This window comes from Metopolophium dirhodum, chromosome 1 (assembly GCF_019925205.1).
Source record: "Metopolophium dirhodum isolate CAU chromosome 1, ASM1992520v1, whole genome shotgun sequence".
NCBI lineage: Eukaryota > Metazoa > Arthropoda > Insecta > Hemiptera > Aphididae > Metopolophium > Metopolophium dirhodum.
This window is the reverse complement of record NC_083560.1, coordinates 130,039,839-130,056,091: the sequence shown is the minus strand read 5'-3', so window position 1 is coordinate 130,056,091 and position 16,253 is coordinate 130,039,839. Positions and strand designations below refer to the sequence as shown.

Here is a 16,253-nt window from a genome sequence, read left to right as displayed (position 1 = left end):
TAGTAGTTCCTGATATTAGCACGTTCAACCAAACAGACAAACAAACTCTTCAGCTTTATAACATTAGAATAGATAATAATATATTTTGTAAGCTTATAGAATAGACGTGAGTATCTGTGTAATATTTATATTATCTGTATATTAGTTATCTTGTAGGTACTTATTTTGTAGATAACGTGACGACGGAATATCGATGATAATTTTAATTTTAAGTGGTAGTCAAACATTTTTAAGTAGGTAAGGGCATTATACCTTATATTGAATAGCGAGTAATAACAATATTATAACGATAACGATTAACGATAACTCGACGACGCCCGACGGATGATCGACTAGATTTTGGGCCAACAATAGCATATAACATTCAATTATAATTTATTTTATTATGTCGATCAATAGAAGATGACTCAAGCAAGTGTATTATAATTTATAAATATTATATTCACCTATAAGCTATAGGTAACCCTTTGTTTATATGGCACTTTTGTATGGGGACTGATCCGTTTGTACACTGCTTAGCCACCAAGCAGCATCGTTAGTCCAAAATCAAATATTTAAAACATTGTTTGCCCCAATGCAATCCTGAACCAACTTTATTTATCGCGAGGTAGCATGTGTAAGGCTATAACCTTTTTTTTCTCTTAAAATTCTTATATCTGTTATATCTGGCCATCTGTTATACATATAAATGAACAATAAGCTAATTAGAAGGTAGTATACATAATAAAAATAAAATATGACATGAAATAACTGATTGAAGGTGACTTCCACAGTGGAGGTACCTATAATCCATAGGGGAAAACGGTGCAGGTGGTATAACCTAATAATAACATTTTTAATAAAGATTTTTGCTTTCGTGAAATGGTGTTTCTGGAAAATGGATTTGGGGTTTCGGTTTTCGTGATATTATTTTTCAGGAAAATTGTCATTCGGGAATTCACAGAAAATGCTGATGGTATTTTTTTTTATTATAATATTCATTAACCCATGGTAACTTTTGACAAGTTTAATATTATATTTACTATCATTTTACAATTTTTTAACAGTACCACAATATTTCCACAATGTACATGATTTAATTAATCCTTGCTTATATATTATATATCTTTATTTACCTTACTAGTGACTATGATTACTATGATTTATTAACAATACGGATACAATTTACTGTTTTAGTTCATGTTTTTAAATTTTAATGCAAATCATATGCTTTCCTCCGTAATGTAAGTTATCATTAACTACTTACTATTACGTGTAAATCAGTTATTATTTTATTAATATTTATTAATATGGCTATTATTTAATTGAAAATACCTATTAAATAATAGGTAGGTACTTAGTTTTAATATTAGCACCCTAAAGGTGTTGACGTGTTATTACCTACCTATGTATACGTACCTTAGTACCTACCTATATGCTATCAATACGCGTTAGATTTGAATATTTTATCAGTTGTAACTTGTATAATAATACAATTATTATTATTTTGAAGTTTCACAAATAGTAAAAAAACAATATCCTCACAAATGAAGATATATTATATTATTATTCGTCTCGAAACGAATTTAGAAAAAATAATATTATATTGTTTTTTTTTTTTTGGTACGGTTTGTTTACGATTACGTTACCTAAGACCTGATCTAACCTAACCCAGCCGATTCGGCTCAAAACCACGAATACATAATAGTATATAGGTAGTCATATTAATATTGTATACTATAACGTATTAATATACCCACATAATAATAATATAGTCTTTCAAATCGTTTGCGGTGTGAAGATGTGGTTCAGTTTCGAAATAATTGTCAAAATACACAGTTGGTATATATCACTAAGGCGTGCAACTATATAGAGTTTCTACAATGATAATAAGGCAATTCTATTTAACGATACACTTCGCTGATTTACCACACGATCGCACGTGCCCGCTGACGTGTGTAATTTATTTGTTTATATCTAATATTACATTAATAGGTATATTGTATAGAGGATAGATAGTCAATCGACCATATTATTATATCATTATTCTCGAAGCGTAAAATGTGGCTTACCGCTTACTCTTAGGTGCCTAGGCGTATAGGTTGTTGGGAAAATTGTGAAAACTAGTAATTATATCCTTATTTGTAATCACTTAAAAATAATCCTTGTGGGTGATAAGAAGAGGGTCGAAAGATATATCGCACTTTTGGGATCACACAGAAATAAGTTTGGAAAACGTCCATGAATGTGTGGCTTATACTTTATACACAATGAACGCATAAAGGTTATTGATTTATTCCATAATCTCCAAAAACAAAACAGCTATAACGAAATAATTAATTTTTTTTTTATAAAATACTTTACCACAGTGCATAACCTATTTATATGCACTTATTTGGGATCAAATATGCATAAACGCGTAATATATAAAATAAGTCTTAAATATAAACCTTGAGTAATGAAAGTACTTTAATTTTGTGTATCAGTATATTGTATTGTTTTTCGCTGATATTGTTTAAAAATATGAAAATACTAAAAGTCGCTAGCCCTATAAATTTGATAAATAATACGTTTATTACAAATAAGTCAATGAACCAAAGTAATACTTATTCAACGAATATAATCGTATGAACTGGATCATTGTGTACAAAACAAAATTGTATCAATAAAAAATTGTGCCGTCGTCCTCTCCTCTAAGTCGCATTTAGGCAATAATTATTAAGAGCTTTGTTTTTATGCTCACTGTACGTGTATACCCGCCACTGATCACTGCGGATCGTTAACAATATAATAATAATGCATTTATATATTTTATTATTGTACGTATCGTTCGGATATGCGGTAAAAATCAAAGTATATTATATAGGCGATACTATAATTGTCAATAGGTATAAATGTAAAATCAGTAATCACTATAGGTCTATATAAGCTGCAATGTAGACAATACCGGTTTGATCTTTATCCTCCGGCAATATTATATAGTTGTCTATAGCAGCTTGTTTTCGATTTCATCCAGTGAAATAATATTATGTATTGTTGAATAAGATATAATGAAAGTACCTATATATAACAAAAACATAACCACAGCAACAATTACTGTCCATCTGTGTTTCCATGTGGTGGAGTTGCGAGAGGGGTAATTAATTGTCTATTGAATTGACAGTGTTCTATTTTAAAGTAAATGTGGGCATTAACTTAATTAGCGAACCAAACTGATGATTTGACCATCAACATTTTCAGAAAAATAAGTTTTACCAGAATCCATTAAAAAATATAGTAGTTTCCATTTGGAAAAATAAAGTTGATTTTGCTATTGGTTCACCTGCGTGTTTAAAAATAAAATAAAATGGCTTTTTTCGTTTTAACAAAATTCTATGTCATCGATCCACAATCGTTAAAAACCCCCGCGTACAATAACATAAGATACATCCTGTATAGTTCTGTCATTTTGGTATTTTATTGTAATTATTATAATATTATTATGACTTCAAAGTTTTAATTACCTGAACTACCTATTTTAGAAAATCAACATTATATTATTACTAACAAAATTCGAAAGCAAGTTATATTTTTTGAAGCCTTTCACTTTTAAGTTGTCAATTTTTTTTTAGAGAAATCAGATAATGTGTTTAAATAGAGATGTGGATTTTACGTAAAAAATTTTTTTGGTAATTTACCAAATTTACGGTAAAATTGGTAAATTTTTATTAAAATTCAATTTATAGTGTACCTGTTGATTTTTTTCACAATATTATATAAAGAAAGCAAGATAAATATAAAATAAAGTATTATTATTTAATCCAAATTTTGTAGTAAAATATAAAATAAAAATAAATCGTGGTAACCACATACATCATATCACAATAATTCGTATCACGTAACTGTCATTAGTCATTATCATTTTATAAGAATCCTGATTTGTATTATAATCCTAATATCTTAATAAAAAATACAATAACATACAAATAAAGTGGTCATTCAACTGTTTGAGCGGTAAAAGGCCACACCGAACTCTGTTTTCCAATATTTTAATCTCAAACTTTATAATATGTCTTCAAAAATAATACAATTCTAAGCGCTTTTTTATAAATTATATTATACCATTGTTTTAAATAAAATGAAAAACTGGAGTTTGATATGCAGTATGTATAGGAAGTCTTCTTCTTTCATATAAAATTTTTTTATAAAATCCAACAATTCTACAAGGCTTGAGAGTTATAAGCGTGAAGTCATTTTTTTCCAATTTAATAAACCCTATCAACTTCTCTCCTAAATAGGGTAGTAGATTAGTGGAAGAGTATCATAATTAAGGTGGCGACTAAAATATAAAATGTAATTTTAAAATTTTATAGAATTGCGGAAAATTTAAAAAACTGGCATCAGGCCTCTTAAAGACAATAATTGTGGCATTGTCATCTAATACTTCAAGACTGACTCAAAACATCTCAAATAATAAATGCACGATTTATGATTACGACACAATATTTATGTGAGAATAAGACCATGCCTGATTCTATACTTATAATTAGTATGATCCTGTATTTCTATAATATAATAACTAATAATTATGTATAATATACCAATAGTCAATAGGTACCTATACATAATAATATAGGTACACGATATATATATAACATGTTGCTGAGTCTATAAGGGCTAATCTCACATTTTTCCTAACCTAGTTAAAAAAGGATAATAAAAAATAATGTTGATCCACTTTTATACGTGCATTAGAGTTCAAGGATGATCTAGTTAATGTTATTTATAACTCAGTTAAGTTAAGATAATCGCAATAGCAAAATATTAAAAGTTAAAGTTAGTTTTTATATTAAAATTTTTTTCATACAACGCTAGAATACTTTATTTTTTACCAACCCAATACTAAATGATATAAGACTATAGTCTTTATAATTTATACAGTATTTCCATATAAAATGTGTTTTATTGAAGTTTTTCGTTTCTAATAAAAGAATAATAGTTACCTATTTAATAAATTAGATTGGAAAAAAATAATATTTTTAAGTTTAACAATTATTCAGAGTTAATATTTTTTTTTTCACATGAAAACAAAATAGACTGAAATAGTGAAATAAACTTTTAACTTAACTTTAACTTTGTAACTCGTTAATGCCCAGCCTTGTATTAAACTAATAAGTTATTTAGGAAATAATAAAAGCAGACGCAAAAGTTTAATTTGAAAATAAATAATTTATATATTATATCTATATTTTAATCAAAATACATTATTTCAACGTGTAATTTGTTAGAATATTGCTTATAATTTTATCCCTCGCCGTTAATTAGTTCAAGTTTTTTGTTCATTGTGTAATTATTATAACTATTACGTAGGTATGTATTATATTTGTACTGTTCATTTCTATCTGCGCTGAAAAATATTTTTTTTTTTTTTTTTAAATAATATTACATAGTTGTGCCTTTTAGTATTTTGTACTTATCGAATATCGTATATGTACGGTCCACGGAGTGATCCATTTAACATAAAGAAATCTACTGCTTTAAAAATGACAAATTATAAGTAATACAATAAAAAACTGACTGTATAATAATATAATCTATAAACATATATAAAAGATAAAAAAAGGACCTATGTCCTTTATGCATTTTAAAACCGTTCATCATATTGCGATTAAATTTGGTACAGAGATAGATTAGACCGGAAAAAAGATAGGCTACATTTTTCGCGAAAAAAGATAAATAAGAGTTCCAACCCGGGGGAGGTTCTCATACAGAAATTTTGAGATTAATATTATTATTACTTTTTTTTTTTATAAATTGATGCTATTGGTTTTAATAATAATAATTATTATTATTAATGCGATAAGCCTGGGCTGTGTATTTTAGTACATAGGTATTGTACCGAGTTCGAACGACTGTTTCGGTGGACCAATTTTTGAATTTTTTGGTACTATAGAGTTAAATAAAATTATACACTTATACGTACGTACTACGCGGGGTTCGCGATCTACCGCAGATTGTCCACCTGATAATATACTTCTCGCATAATCACAAGTGAATCTCACGGGTCGGGATGGCTATAGATTAAAATATAATGTTATTTATACTTAAAAGATATTACTTCCACAGCGTGTTACACCCAAAAGGAGTTGAACAATCGCAAAAACTTAGGAATAGCAAAGCATTGCCGTGCCAGCTAGTATTATATTATATTCTTTGTTCCTATTATAATAATAACCGGCGGTCGACGTTCATCACGTTCAATATTAACCGGATACCGTGTATAACAATATTATATACAATATTATATTATAACCAAGATTTAACTGCATTACAGGGACTTGGAGATCACTACTTCGTTGACGGAAAACGCGCCTGTTCCCATGCTTAAGGTTGGCGTGCGACAGGGCGGTAGTATCGTTAATGGCGAGCTCAACGTCAACCCAGGCACACCGTTGCAAATGGAAATATACCTGGACAAAGACAGTGCCCCAATCTATGGGCTGCTGGTGAGCTACATGCAAGTGACGGACACCAAAGCGCAAGAGGAAACCATCATATTCAACGGGTAAGATGTCATAGATATGTCACTACTCGGGCACGTACACAACAACAATCGTGGGGGGGGGGGTGAATCCCGTGCCTGTCACTACTATATATTATAGGATACGAATAGGACCTGCGTACTGCAATATGCATTGAACCTCTGAATTGTTAGTGTTGAAACCACGGGCGGAGAAGTGAGAACAGTGTTTATATAATAATGGTTTTAGAAGACAAACACAATAATTATTGTAATAATTATGATGGATATAAACTAAATGTAGATAAATGTTAATTTATTTACTCGTTATGTGCGGGGCTAACACATTTGAAAACATTTGTATTATACAAAGAACTTAAGAACGGCTTGTTCGATCAATCAACATAATATTATTTGTACGTACTATATATGTATACTTTTTTACCAACAGCTGTTCAGTGGATCCATATTTGTTCGAAAACTTTAATACGGTGGACGGCGATTTCTTGACCGCTAAATTCAGGGCGTTCAAGTTCCCCGAGTCAACATACGTGCAGTTCAAAGGCACCGTTAACGTCTGTTTAGACAAGTGCAGAGGGGTTAGTACTTACATTACACTCCGTTAATGTGTGTTGTGTATACATACTATATTATAATATGACTAAATTTATATACATAAAGGTATATAATTATATTATATGACGCGTGTTGTTTTAATGAACACTGCAGACGAACGACGATGACTATAGTAATATTGTGACTATTTGTATAGGTACTTATATAAAAATAATGATGTGCACTTTTAACTACTTATATTCTAAAAATATATAATTATATTTCCGTCGTCTGTAAACCCCTTTTTTTGTTTTATTAAACAAAATTTAATTTAACCATTTGACATAATATTATTATATACCGACAATTATTTAAAATACATTAATTATAGATAGGCTACTTGATCATTCAAAATTCAAACATATACGGATATTATATTCTACAATGTATAGTAGATACCTACGCATATACATTTACAATGAAAATAGGTCAAAAGTCAGTATGTTTCAATTTATAACAACAATTTACAAAATTACAATATAAAAAGTGTTGAAAAAAATAAAAAGAGCGTGAATACATGTTGTTTAAGATAAAATGTCTAACTAAATATAATTTATTTTCACAAGAATTGCCTGAATAAGAATAAAAATATTTAAAAATGAGAGAAATGCGCTCCCGAGATCAACAAGAAAAATCTAACCACTGTATATTTATCAAAGATTTACTCGTTATAAACTTTTTGAGCTAAATATTAAAGAGCTTATAAAAACTTGGTATTTATTCCATTTATACTCAATCTGGCGCTGCCCACCCAAGCATCCACATTGCGTCAATTAATGCACGTCTTGTCGCAAATAAATTTAATAATGATATAGGTAGGTACTATAACTATACGGACATTAATTGAAAAAAAATGTAACGTTGAAAATAAATAAAAAATTGTAATCTACATTGTTTGTTAATCTTTCATTATAAGCCCTAATGACATTACAGTTTGTTAAACAGATATCTCATTAAAAACGAATCATGATTAACGAAGTGCGAATAAACCCGCGTGTGTCATTATATATGTATAGGTACCTTAATACGGTACACAAATAAAGTTACAACAAAATGTAAAGTAATTTACCAATTCGTATAAGATTTGATCTCGTTAGTATTTAAAACTATATTATATGTCTTATCTAAATTAGGACATGTATTTTATTATATTTTTACGCCGTTACTTTACAATCAAATAAAATGTAAAATATAATAATACACTTTTCTATTATATGTATTTTGACATATTTTAACGGCTCTTTTATTATTTTTTGATAACTAACTACTGATACCATTTTCTACCACTATAATAATTCTTAAACTTACAACCTACCTATATATATACTATAATAGTATAATACTTTAGGGAACAGCCAATATTATAAAACTATATTTTTGTCTTGCACAATTCAGTAGACGACTGACTGAAAAATAATGATTCGTTACACTCAACCGTGTCTGTAAAGAAGTAAAACACGTTTTTAAAATTAATTTTTTATCATTACAAAATATTCAATTAAATGGTTAAAGAAAGAATTAACATAAACTTAATACACAAAATTACAGTTAAATCGTTTAAAAAAAACGCATTATTTTTAAATGTTATTTAATCTAAAGATTTTCTACTTTAAATAATATTATAAAATACTTAATATTATGTCCATTACATAGCCACTGCAGTAGTCAGTCACTGATTGGTCATATTCTGGAAAAGCGCGTGTTTGATTTATTTTATAAATAATTAATTGAACTATGACCTATGAAAACTTGTTTTCAGTCCTCGTCCGCTGCTTGTCAGTCACATTGATTAGGTATTTTTTTTTAAAGTCATAAGTCATACTGTAAGTCCTAATAAGTAATATTATAGAAGTAAATTAGTAAAAATTATAAAATTAATTTTATTATTTTAAGATAACGCTTTCATTATTTAATTTACACAGTACCGGTATAAAATAAAACTTTGGTTTTAGGTGGATTGTAGCAACGGCAAAGTTGGTTTCGGAAGGAAGAGGCGAGAAATCAGTGGTATTCCACCTGACCCGAATAAGGTGTTTGAAGTGGCCATGACCACTTTCATTAAAGTGGATTACAAGAGCGAAATGGCCCGAGAAAAAGGTAAAAACAACGTATTTATGTTGGAAAACAACCCCAGTATCTAATTAGTCGGGTGAATATTTTATTATTAAGTACCACACATACAATTTTTAAAACGTTTTGAAAATTGAAAAACTTTATTATTAATTAATATTTAACATTTATTCACAATTTTGGTGTACCATAAAGTCAATTGATTATACCTACTTGATATCAAATATGCTAGAAAATGAAAATATTTAAACAATATTATAATTTTATTTCTCTATAGCTCTTTCATCACGATATGACGGGCTAATAATATGTATTTTACGGTATACCTAAATGTTTAATGTTTACCATGCTTGCATACGGGTTAATGTATTTGCCTATACATTACCCCTTAAAAACACGTTTGCAATTGCGTTAAGCGACTAAAACGCCAATAATTACGATTACGGCAAATGATAAGAAATGTCCTCGATTTACTATCGATTATACAAGCGAAATATTTTTTTTTATTTTTTTTAACGGTATATACAATCTGTTCCTTTAGGAACAATAAGAATATGTGATATAAATAGTAAATAATAATAATATAAAAAAAATAGGAATCACTCTCCGTCAAATAGAAAAAAAAATCATTATTTTATTTAAAAAAGGAAAACTATATATTCAAACGCTTTCTACTCAATTATTTGATGTACTTTAAATGGCTTCGGGTAAAAATACATTTTTACAAACACAACAAATGATTAAACGTTTAGTGAAGTCTTCATCCGACCTGCAGCATAAAAATAGTGTTCGTTTTTGAAAGTATAAATATAAAATTTCACCTGATAAACGAGTTTTTCCTCCAGTTTTCGTCCGTAAAAACTCATCCGATACCCTCAAACGCGTGAAATATATTTTTATTTATTAATTATTATTTATTACCAATCATTACGATAGTAAAACATTGTCCGTTGTTTTCGCAGTGAAATTGGAAATCGACACGACCGCGGACGAACGGAACCAGACCAACTCGAACTCGCTGGACATGAGGCCCAAGGGTGGCGCCAGGAACGCCGACGGCACTGACCACATGCGCGTGGACACCGAGGAAATCCGCGAGGAGCTCAAGTACACGCTGCTGGAGACCAACGCCGGCCACACTCTGGCACCGCACACCGTGGCCGCGGTGGCCGTGCTGTTGCTGGTGGCCATCGCAAGAGACGCGATGATGGACGTCTGAACGACGAGCGACCCCGCCCCCACAGCCGTCTCACAACTAACCGCTCTAACCTTATTAACTTTTCTATTCTTTTTTTCGTGATTTATATTATATTTTATCCATAATTATTATTATTAGGTAAATAATTAATGATACGTAACATAATATAATGACGCCTGTATTGTCGTTCAAAACAATAACTGTTTGGAGCCTTCAAAAAGCAAAAAGTTTTTGTTTTTTCAAATCGTTTATTTCCCGCCTCGCCCCGCCCCCATGAAAGCTTGTTTAATGTGTGGTGAGGGTAGGACTTCGTGGGGTGTGAACTTTACTTTGTCGATGACTAACAATCCAGAAGACTACTCTGTTATTTAAGTAAAGAATTATAAAATATTCAAAACTTATAAAAATATTATGACGTAGGTACCTAACACGACCATCATTAATCTATTGTTTAAACATTATGCACTTCTTCCACGGACTATTATGAAAAAAAAATTGAAAATTTCAATCTCTAAACAATGGTAGTACATGTTTTCGAAATGCACATCGCACCGTGTTTGGAAAATTGAAAACACTTGAATTATTACTCATTTATAATTATATATACGTCTATAATAATAATAAATATCATTATATAATTATTAATACAACTTATTAAATTATTTAACTTAACTTACTTGAAAAGTCTGGACGGATAGGTGTTGAGTAATGACTGATGAGCAAGGCTAGGATTTTAATGACAAAAAGAAATACCATGATCCAATATATACTAATAAAATTCCCTTACAATAAAAATTGACCTTAATAAATAAATAAATTATTAACAAATTAAAATTTTTTAGTTTTTAATTTACATAAAACAACAATTAGTAGGCAGCTAAATATTAATAAACTTAAATTTGAAGTATAAATATATTAAATTAAGAATACCTTTTGATTTGGAAGCGAATTTCAAAAGTGAATCTTGAAACTCACCATTGATTTTTTTTTTTAAAAAAAAACATTTTTTATGTATTTAAATTCAAAATAAAAACAAAACAAATTCAATAAAACTAAAAAAATGCCCATAACGCTAAAAAATTACCGAAAAAAGGGCAAAATAACATTTTACAATTTTAAAAACCTTGATGTATTTTCTACTTTGAATGCTATGTATTTGAGATCATAAAAAAATGCTTTAAAACCCTAGTCCTGCTGATGAGCATAAATAGCATAATATACATTCAAAATGTAATTTTGAAAGATTTTATATATAATCGGCACAAACAGTTGTTGTTTTGGAATCCATTTTGTTTTAATAATTCAAATAATATTTATTTTGCTTTGCAATTATTTATACGATTTTCTCATAAAATAAATTGTGTTTTTTTTATAAACTCGTAGAAGAACATTTTTGTTGAAAGATTCATCAACCATCGTTAAACGTTTTGTTTTGGTACTATGAATAACGGGTCTTACATTGTTCAAAATTCATCTTAATTAGGTAGTATTGAAACTGAACGATTTATTATTAAATTTTGAAGTAATAATGACTTAATATGGTGCATAATATAATATACATATTAGTTTCTGAGCGAAGCGATGAATGTATTTTAACTTAGACTTATGATTATTCTCCGAAAGTGTGCAATTTTTCTACGACATTTTATTTAGTACAATCTGAACTAAATTCGTTTTCATTTTATCAATAACTGTGATAATTATAGTTGTATTATTATTAATATTAAAACAAAATAACTATACACTATAATTTATAGAGATTTTTTGTAACGTCAATGTCAATGTGTAATATAATATTAGTTGTAAAGTGATCATGATTTTTTGATTGATAAAATCAATCTTTTTGTAATGTAAACAAAAAAATAAATAATATTATTAATTTTCTAATATAATTCATATTTTTTTATTTATATATTAGACAAACTAACCAATATTTCAATATTTCAAATATTAAAATACGGTTTCATACAAAAATCAATACCTACTTATAACTCGGTACCAATTTATTCTATTTTATTTTATTACCTACCTATTTGATATTATAACAATATATAAGATTTAAAAACTATATAAATATATTATAAGCGGCTAGCTGCAATACGGAAATCGAATTGTTTTATGCTACTAACTACCTATAAATAGATAATAATATGATTTATGTGCTAATAAAGTCATGTAGAAACGTTTAAGACAGTAAAATGTATTAATAGTAATGTATGACTACTTTTTTGAATTTAATTCTAAACATTATAATAATTGCTGTAATTTTACAATTTACAAAATACAAATTTTATAGTTCAGTTACATTATAACTTTCATGTTATTGACATGTACCAGGCACATAATATAGTAGTGCATCATTCGGTATATCATGTGGTATATCAAAGATCGAATAACCTATACAAAACTCACTGACATATAACTTATAAGATGTAAAAATTAGTTGCCACAGTATTGGAAAAATATTACTTATCAGTTATCATCATGATTTTGAACGAAACTAAGTCTCACTATTTGCCATTAAAATTGCCTATATAAAAACCCCTTAAAAACTATCATGTGACGTCGTCCTTAAAACGATTTAGGAAACTTTTAAAATATTAGTATAACAATAGTCAATCAATTCTATTCCGATTATCCGTTTGGAATATTGTGAAATCTTCTGTTTTGTTGATGATAGTTCAAATTAAAAATACATTAATAATTGTTTTCTATACTTAAATAAATTTAAGTTCAAATTTAAATTTAAATTATTGTTGGACTAATTATTGTGAATGCCGAGTCTGTCTACCAATATTTTCTCCTCGTCCATGAAGACGTGGCATTGTTTTAAGTACGTAACTTATATATAATATGTGAGTATAATACTCTCAATATTTACGTAATTGCGATACATATAATATCAAAACACAGCGTACAAAAAAATGAAATGCATTAAATGAATATAATGATTTCACGGCAACTAATAATTATTATTATAATAGCTTTAAAACCCATGGCAACCATTTATAAACAAAAATTTCCACCGTAAATCTCTAAATCCCCGTTTGAGCACATCCCCTGGTTGGACCTAGGGGGATGATTTGTGAATCTAAACTATCCGGGGCGTCACCCAAACGCATACAAAAAAATTCATTCAAATCGGTCCAACCGTTTAGGAGGAGTTCAATCATAACACACGTACAGTATAAAACCTACCTTATACTAATGAGGTACCTTACCTAATAAAACTAGAAAAATTTAAATAAAGTTAATGAAAATTTGTTAACTTGATTTTAAGCTTGATCGATATAGACACCTAGTTAACGTTTCCATTGAGACTTGACGTTAACTGTCAACTCGACTGAAAAAACAATTATTAAACTTAATCGAGTTGAAATTATCATTGACACGCCTAAAACAATCGACTCAGAACTCAAAATAATATTAATATATCATGCGAGCAGGAGCATTTTATTTAGCTATTTGGAGTAACATGATCAAGAGGGTCTAATGTTTAGGTATAGTATAGCCAGTATAGCGAAGGTATTCCGCGGCAGTACAGTCTGGGCATATATTTTCCGCACTATTATAGCCCTCCAATTAATAAAACCGTATTTTGTGATAATGTTACTTTTTTTTAAATATTTTGTTTTATATTTTTAAAAATTTGTAACGGGTCACATTGGATACCTGCGCTATACTGGTTAACTACACTGGACAAATACGTTCCGGAATTTATACTTTCCGTCTGTACATTTTCCAATATTTAAAAATTATATTATTATTTGTTAGATTAAGAGAACGATGTGTTGTCTCCGTCTTACAACATACCAAATTGTACGCTCAGTAGATCACGTTTATTTCCGTTAGTATACAAATTATAGTGAATTAACGTCTTATAAAATTTAAATGCAAGGTTATTATCTAGGCAATGGCCTTTTTATTGTAAATTGTTTGTACATTTTAAAATACTCATAACTCGCTTTAAAATTAAAATATTTTAATAAAAAGACTATGACGAAACTTGATATGTTACGCACTTTTAAGACGGAGACAACACATGACGATGTCACGTCCTCTTAATATTGCGATTAATCGTAGTTTTTATAATTGGTTGCCCGCTCGAAGATATTTGTTTACCAAAGTGGCACACCGAGGAAAAAAGGTTGGACATCACTGTGCTATAGACACTCAAACACGGCTTTTAGATTTACGCTTTTCGACTTTCATAAAAACATAAGACTGGACTTTATCCAGCTCTCCGAGGCTACACGTCGTACCACCGAATCAGTGGTCACAACCAAGTACCAACATCACAATCGCCGATCACCGTATAACGCCAAACCGAGGGTTATAACAAATTCAGTGTTAGGGGAATCATCTAGATAATTTTATCTAGATAAAATTATTTCTTTAATTATCTTATCTAGATAAAAATAATTAAATCATTTAATTATCTCATCTAGATAAATGTAATGGTTATCTGTGGTAATTTATCTAGATAAATAATATTATAATAATAAGAATATTTTTAAATACTGAAATAGCCAGTAATCTACGAGAACCGAGTGGTGATTCAAAATTCCAATATTATTATAGTTAAAAAAAGAAATGTTTATTGAGATATTGTCAGTTTTATTTTGTTATTTTATTTTTATTCAAGTTGTATTAAAAATTAAAATTGTATATTATTTTAGTTGAGAAATGACATTAAGGATTTATTAAATAATAAATATTATCTAATTAGTAATTAGGTACTAATAAATTACATTATTTATAGTATAATTTAAAAAAAAATTATCTATTTTTTTATCTAGATAAATGTATGTGAATTTTTATCTTTATCTAGATAAATAAAAATGATGTTATATTTTATCTTGTCAATTTCATTAAAGCACGAGACCAAAATCGATGACCGACTGCTAGACAATCAAACTCGGCATTCATAAATTCATAATATTTATTCATGGTTTTCGTCTTACACCAGTGACTTGCTAGACACTCAAACACGGTTTTCAGCTGTACGCTTTTTGACATTCATAAAAGCACACAAGACTGGACCGTATTCCGGCGAGCGAGAGACTACGCCTCGTAGTATCATGTTTCATATACTTTAATGGCTATTTGAAAAATACTATATTCACTTTCTGCTGTCCATCGTTGTGACCGCAACATTTTACTAACACCCCCCCCCCCCCCCCCATCAAGAAATATACATTTAATATTGAAATTATCTATAAACAGTTTAAAACAAGTCAAAATATTTTGAAAATCTTATCAAGTATAGGAATTGATAAAATATGATACAAACATATTATGATATAAATCTCAAGTGTCTACGGTTATACGAACTTCAAACGATCATAAAAATTGAATTTGATTTTCTTATAGATATTTTTTTTTCGATAAAGGTAGGACATACATATATACATATATAAAGGATACCTTAAGGAATCCTGTATTACATTTTAAAATCATAGATTTAAAAAAAAATTTTAGGAATTTAGAACTTAAAATAATTTGCAAATTTTCATGATTTTTACGCTTTTTGTCAGAATTCGAACAAGTGCTCATGAAAAAAATTGCGACTCTGGATTTTTAATATTTTTAAATGTCATTGTAACAATATATTAAAGCAGTTTGACTGCCCCAAACTATGATGACAGACACACAAAAAAAAAAATAAATACATTCATTGGAAAATGAAGTTCCCAAATCTGTATTGTATTCATTTTTTAAAAGCATCCGTATGTCTGCTGCTGTCATTTTAGTTAGTTTTAAAAAAAAGTAATATTTTTTTTAAAAGGTTCTCATAGGTAATGAATCACTTTAAACATTTTTCCGCCCCTAAAATTTGGCACCCGGGACATTTGCCCCAGTTGCCTCCCTTAAATTCAGCACTGCCTACAC

At 28.7% G+C, this 16,253-nt stretch overlaps 1 protein-coding gene across 1 annotated transcript in view; it reads left to right on the top strand.

Annotated features, from left to right (window-relative positions):
- LOC132934939 (uncharacterized) overlaps positions 1-12,665 on the top strand; it is an 84,571-nt gene extending 71,906 nt beyond the window's left edge. The window contains exons 5-8 of the mRNA XM_061001365.1: positions 6,293-6,523; positions 6,930-7,077; positions 9,046-9,190; positions 10,126-12,665. Coding sequence (XP_060857348.1) covers positions 6,293-6,523; positions 6,930-7,077; positions 9,046-9,190; positions 10,126-10,382 — 781 coding nt within the window. The 3' untranslated portion in view covers positions 10,383-12,665. The remainder of the gene's footprint in view (positions 1-6,292; positions 6,524-6,929; positions 7,078-9,045; positions 9,191-10,125) is intronic.
- Positions 12,666-16,253: the final 3,588 nt, after the last annotated feature.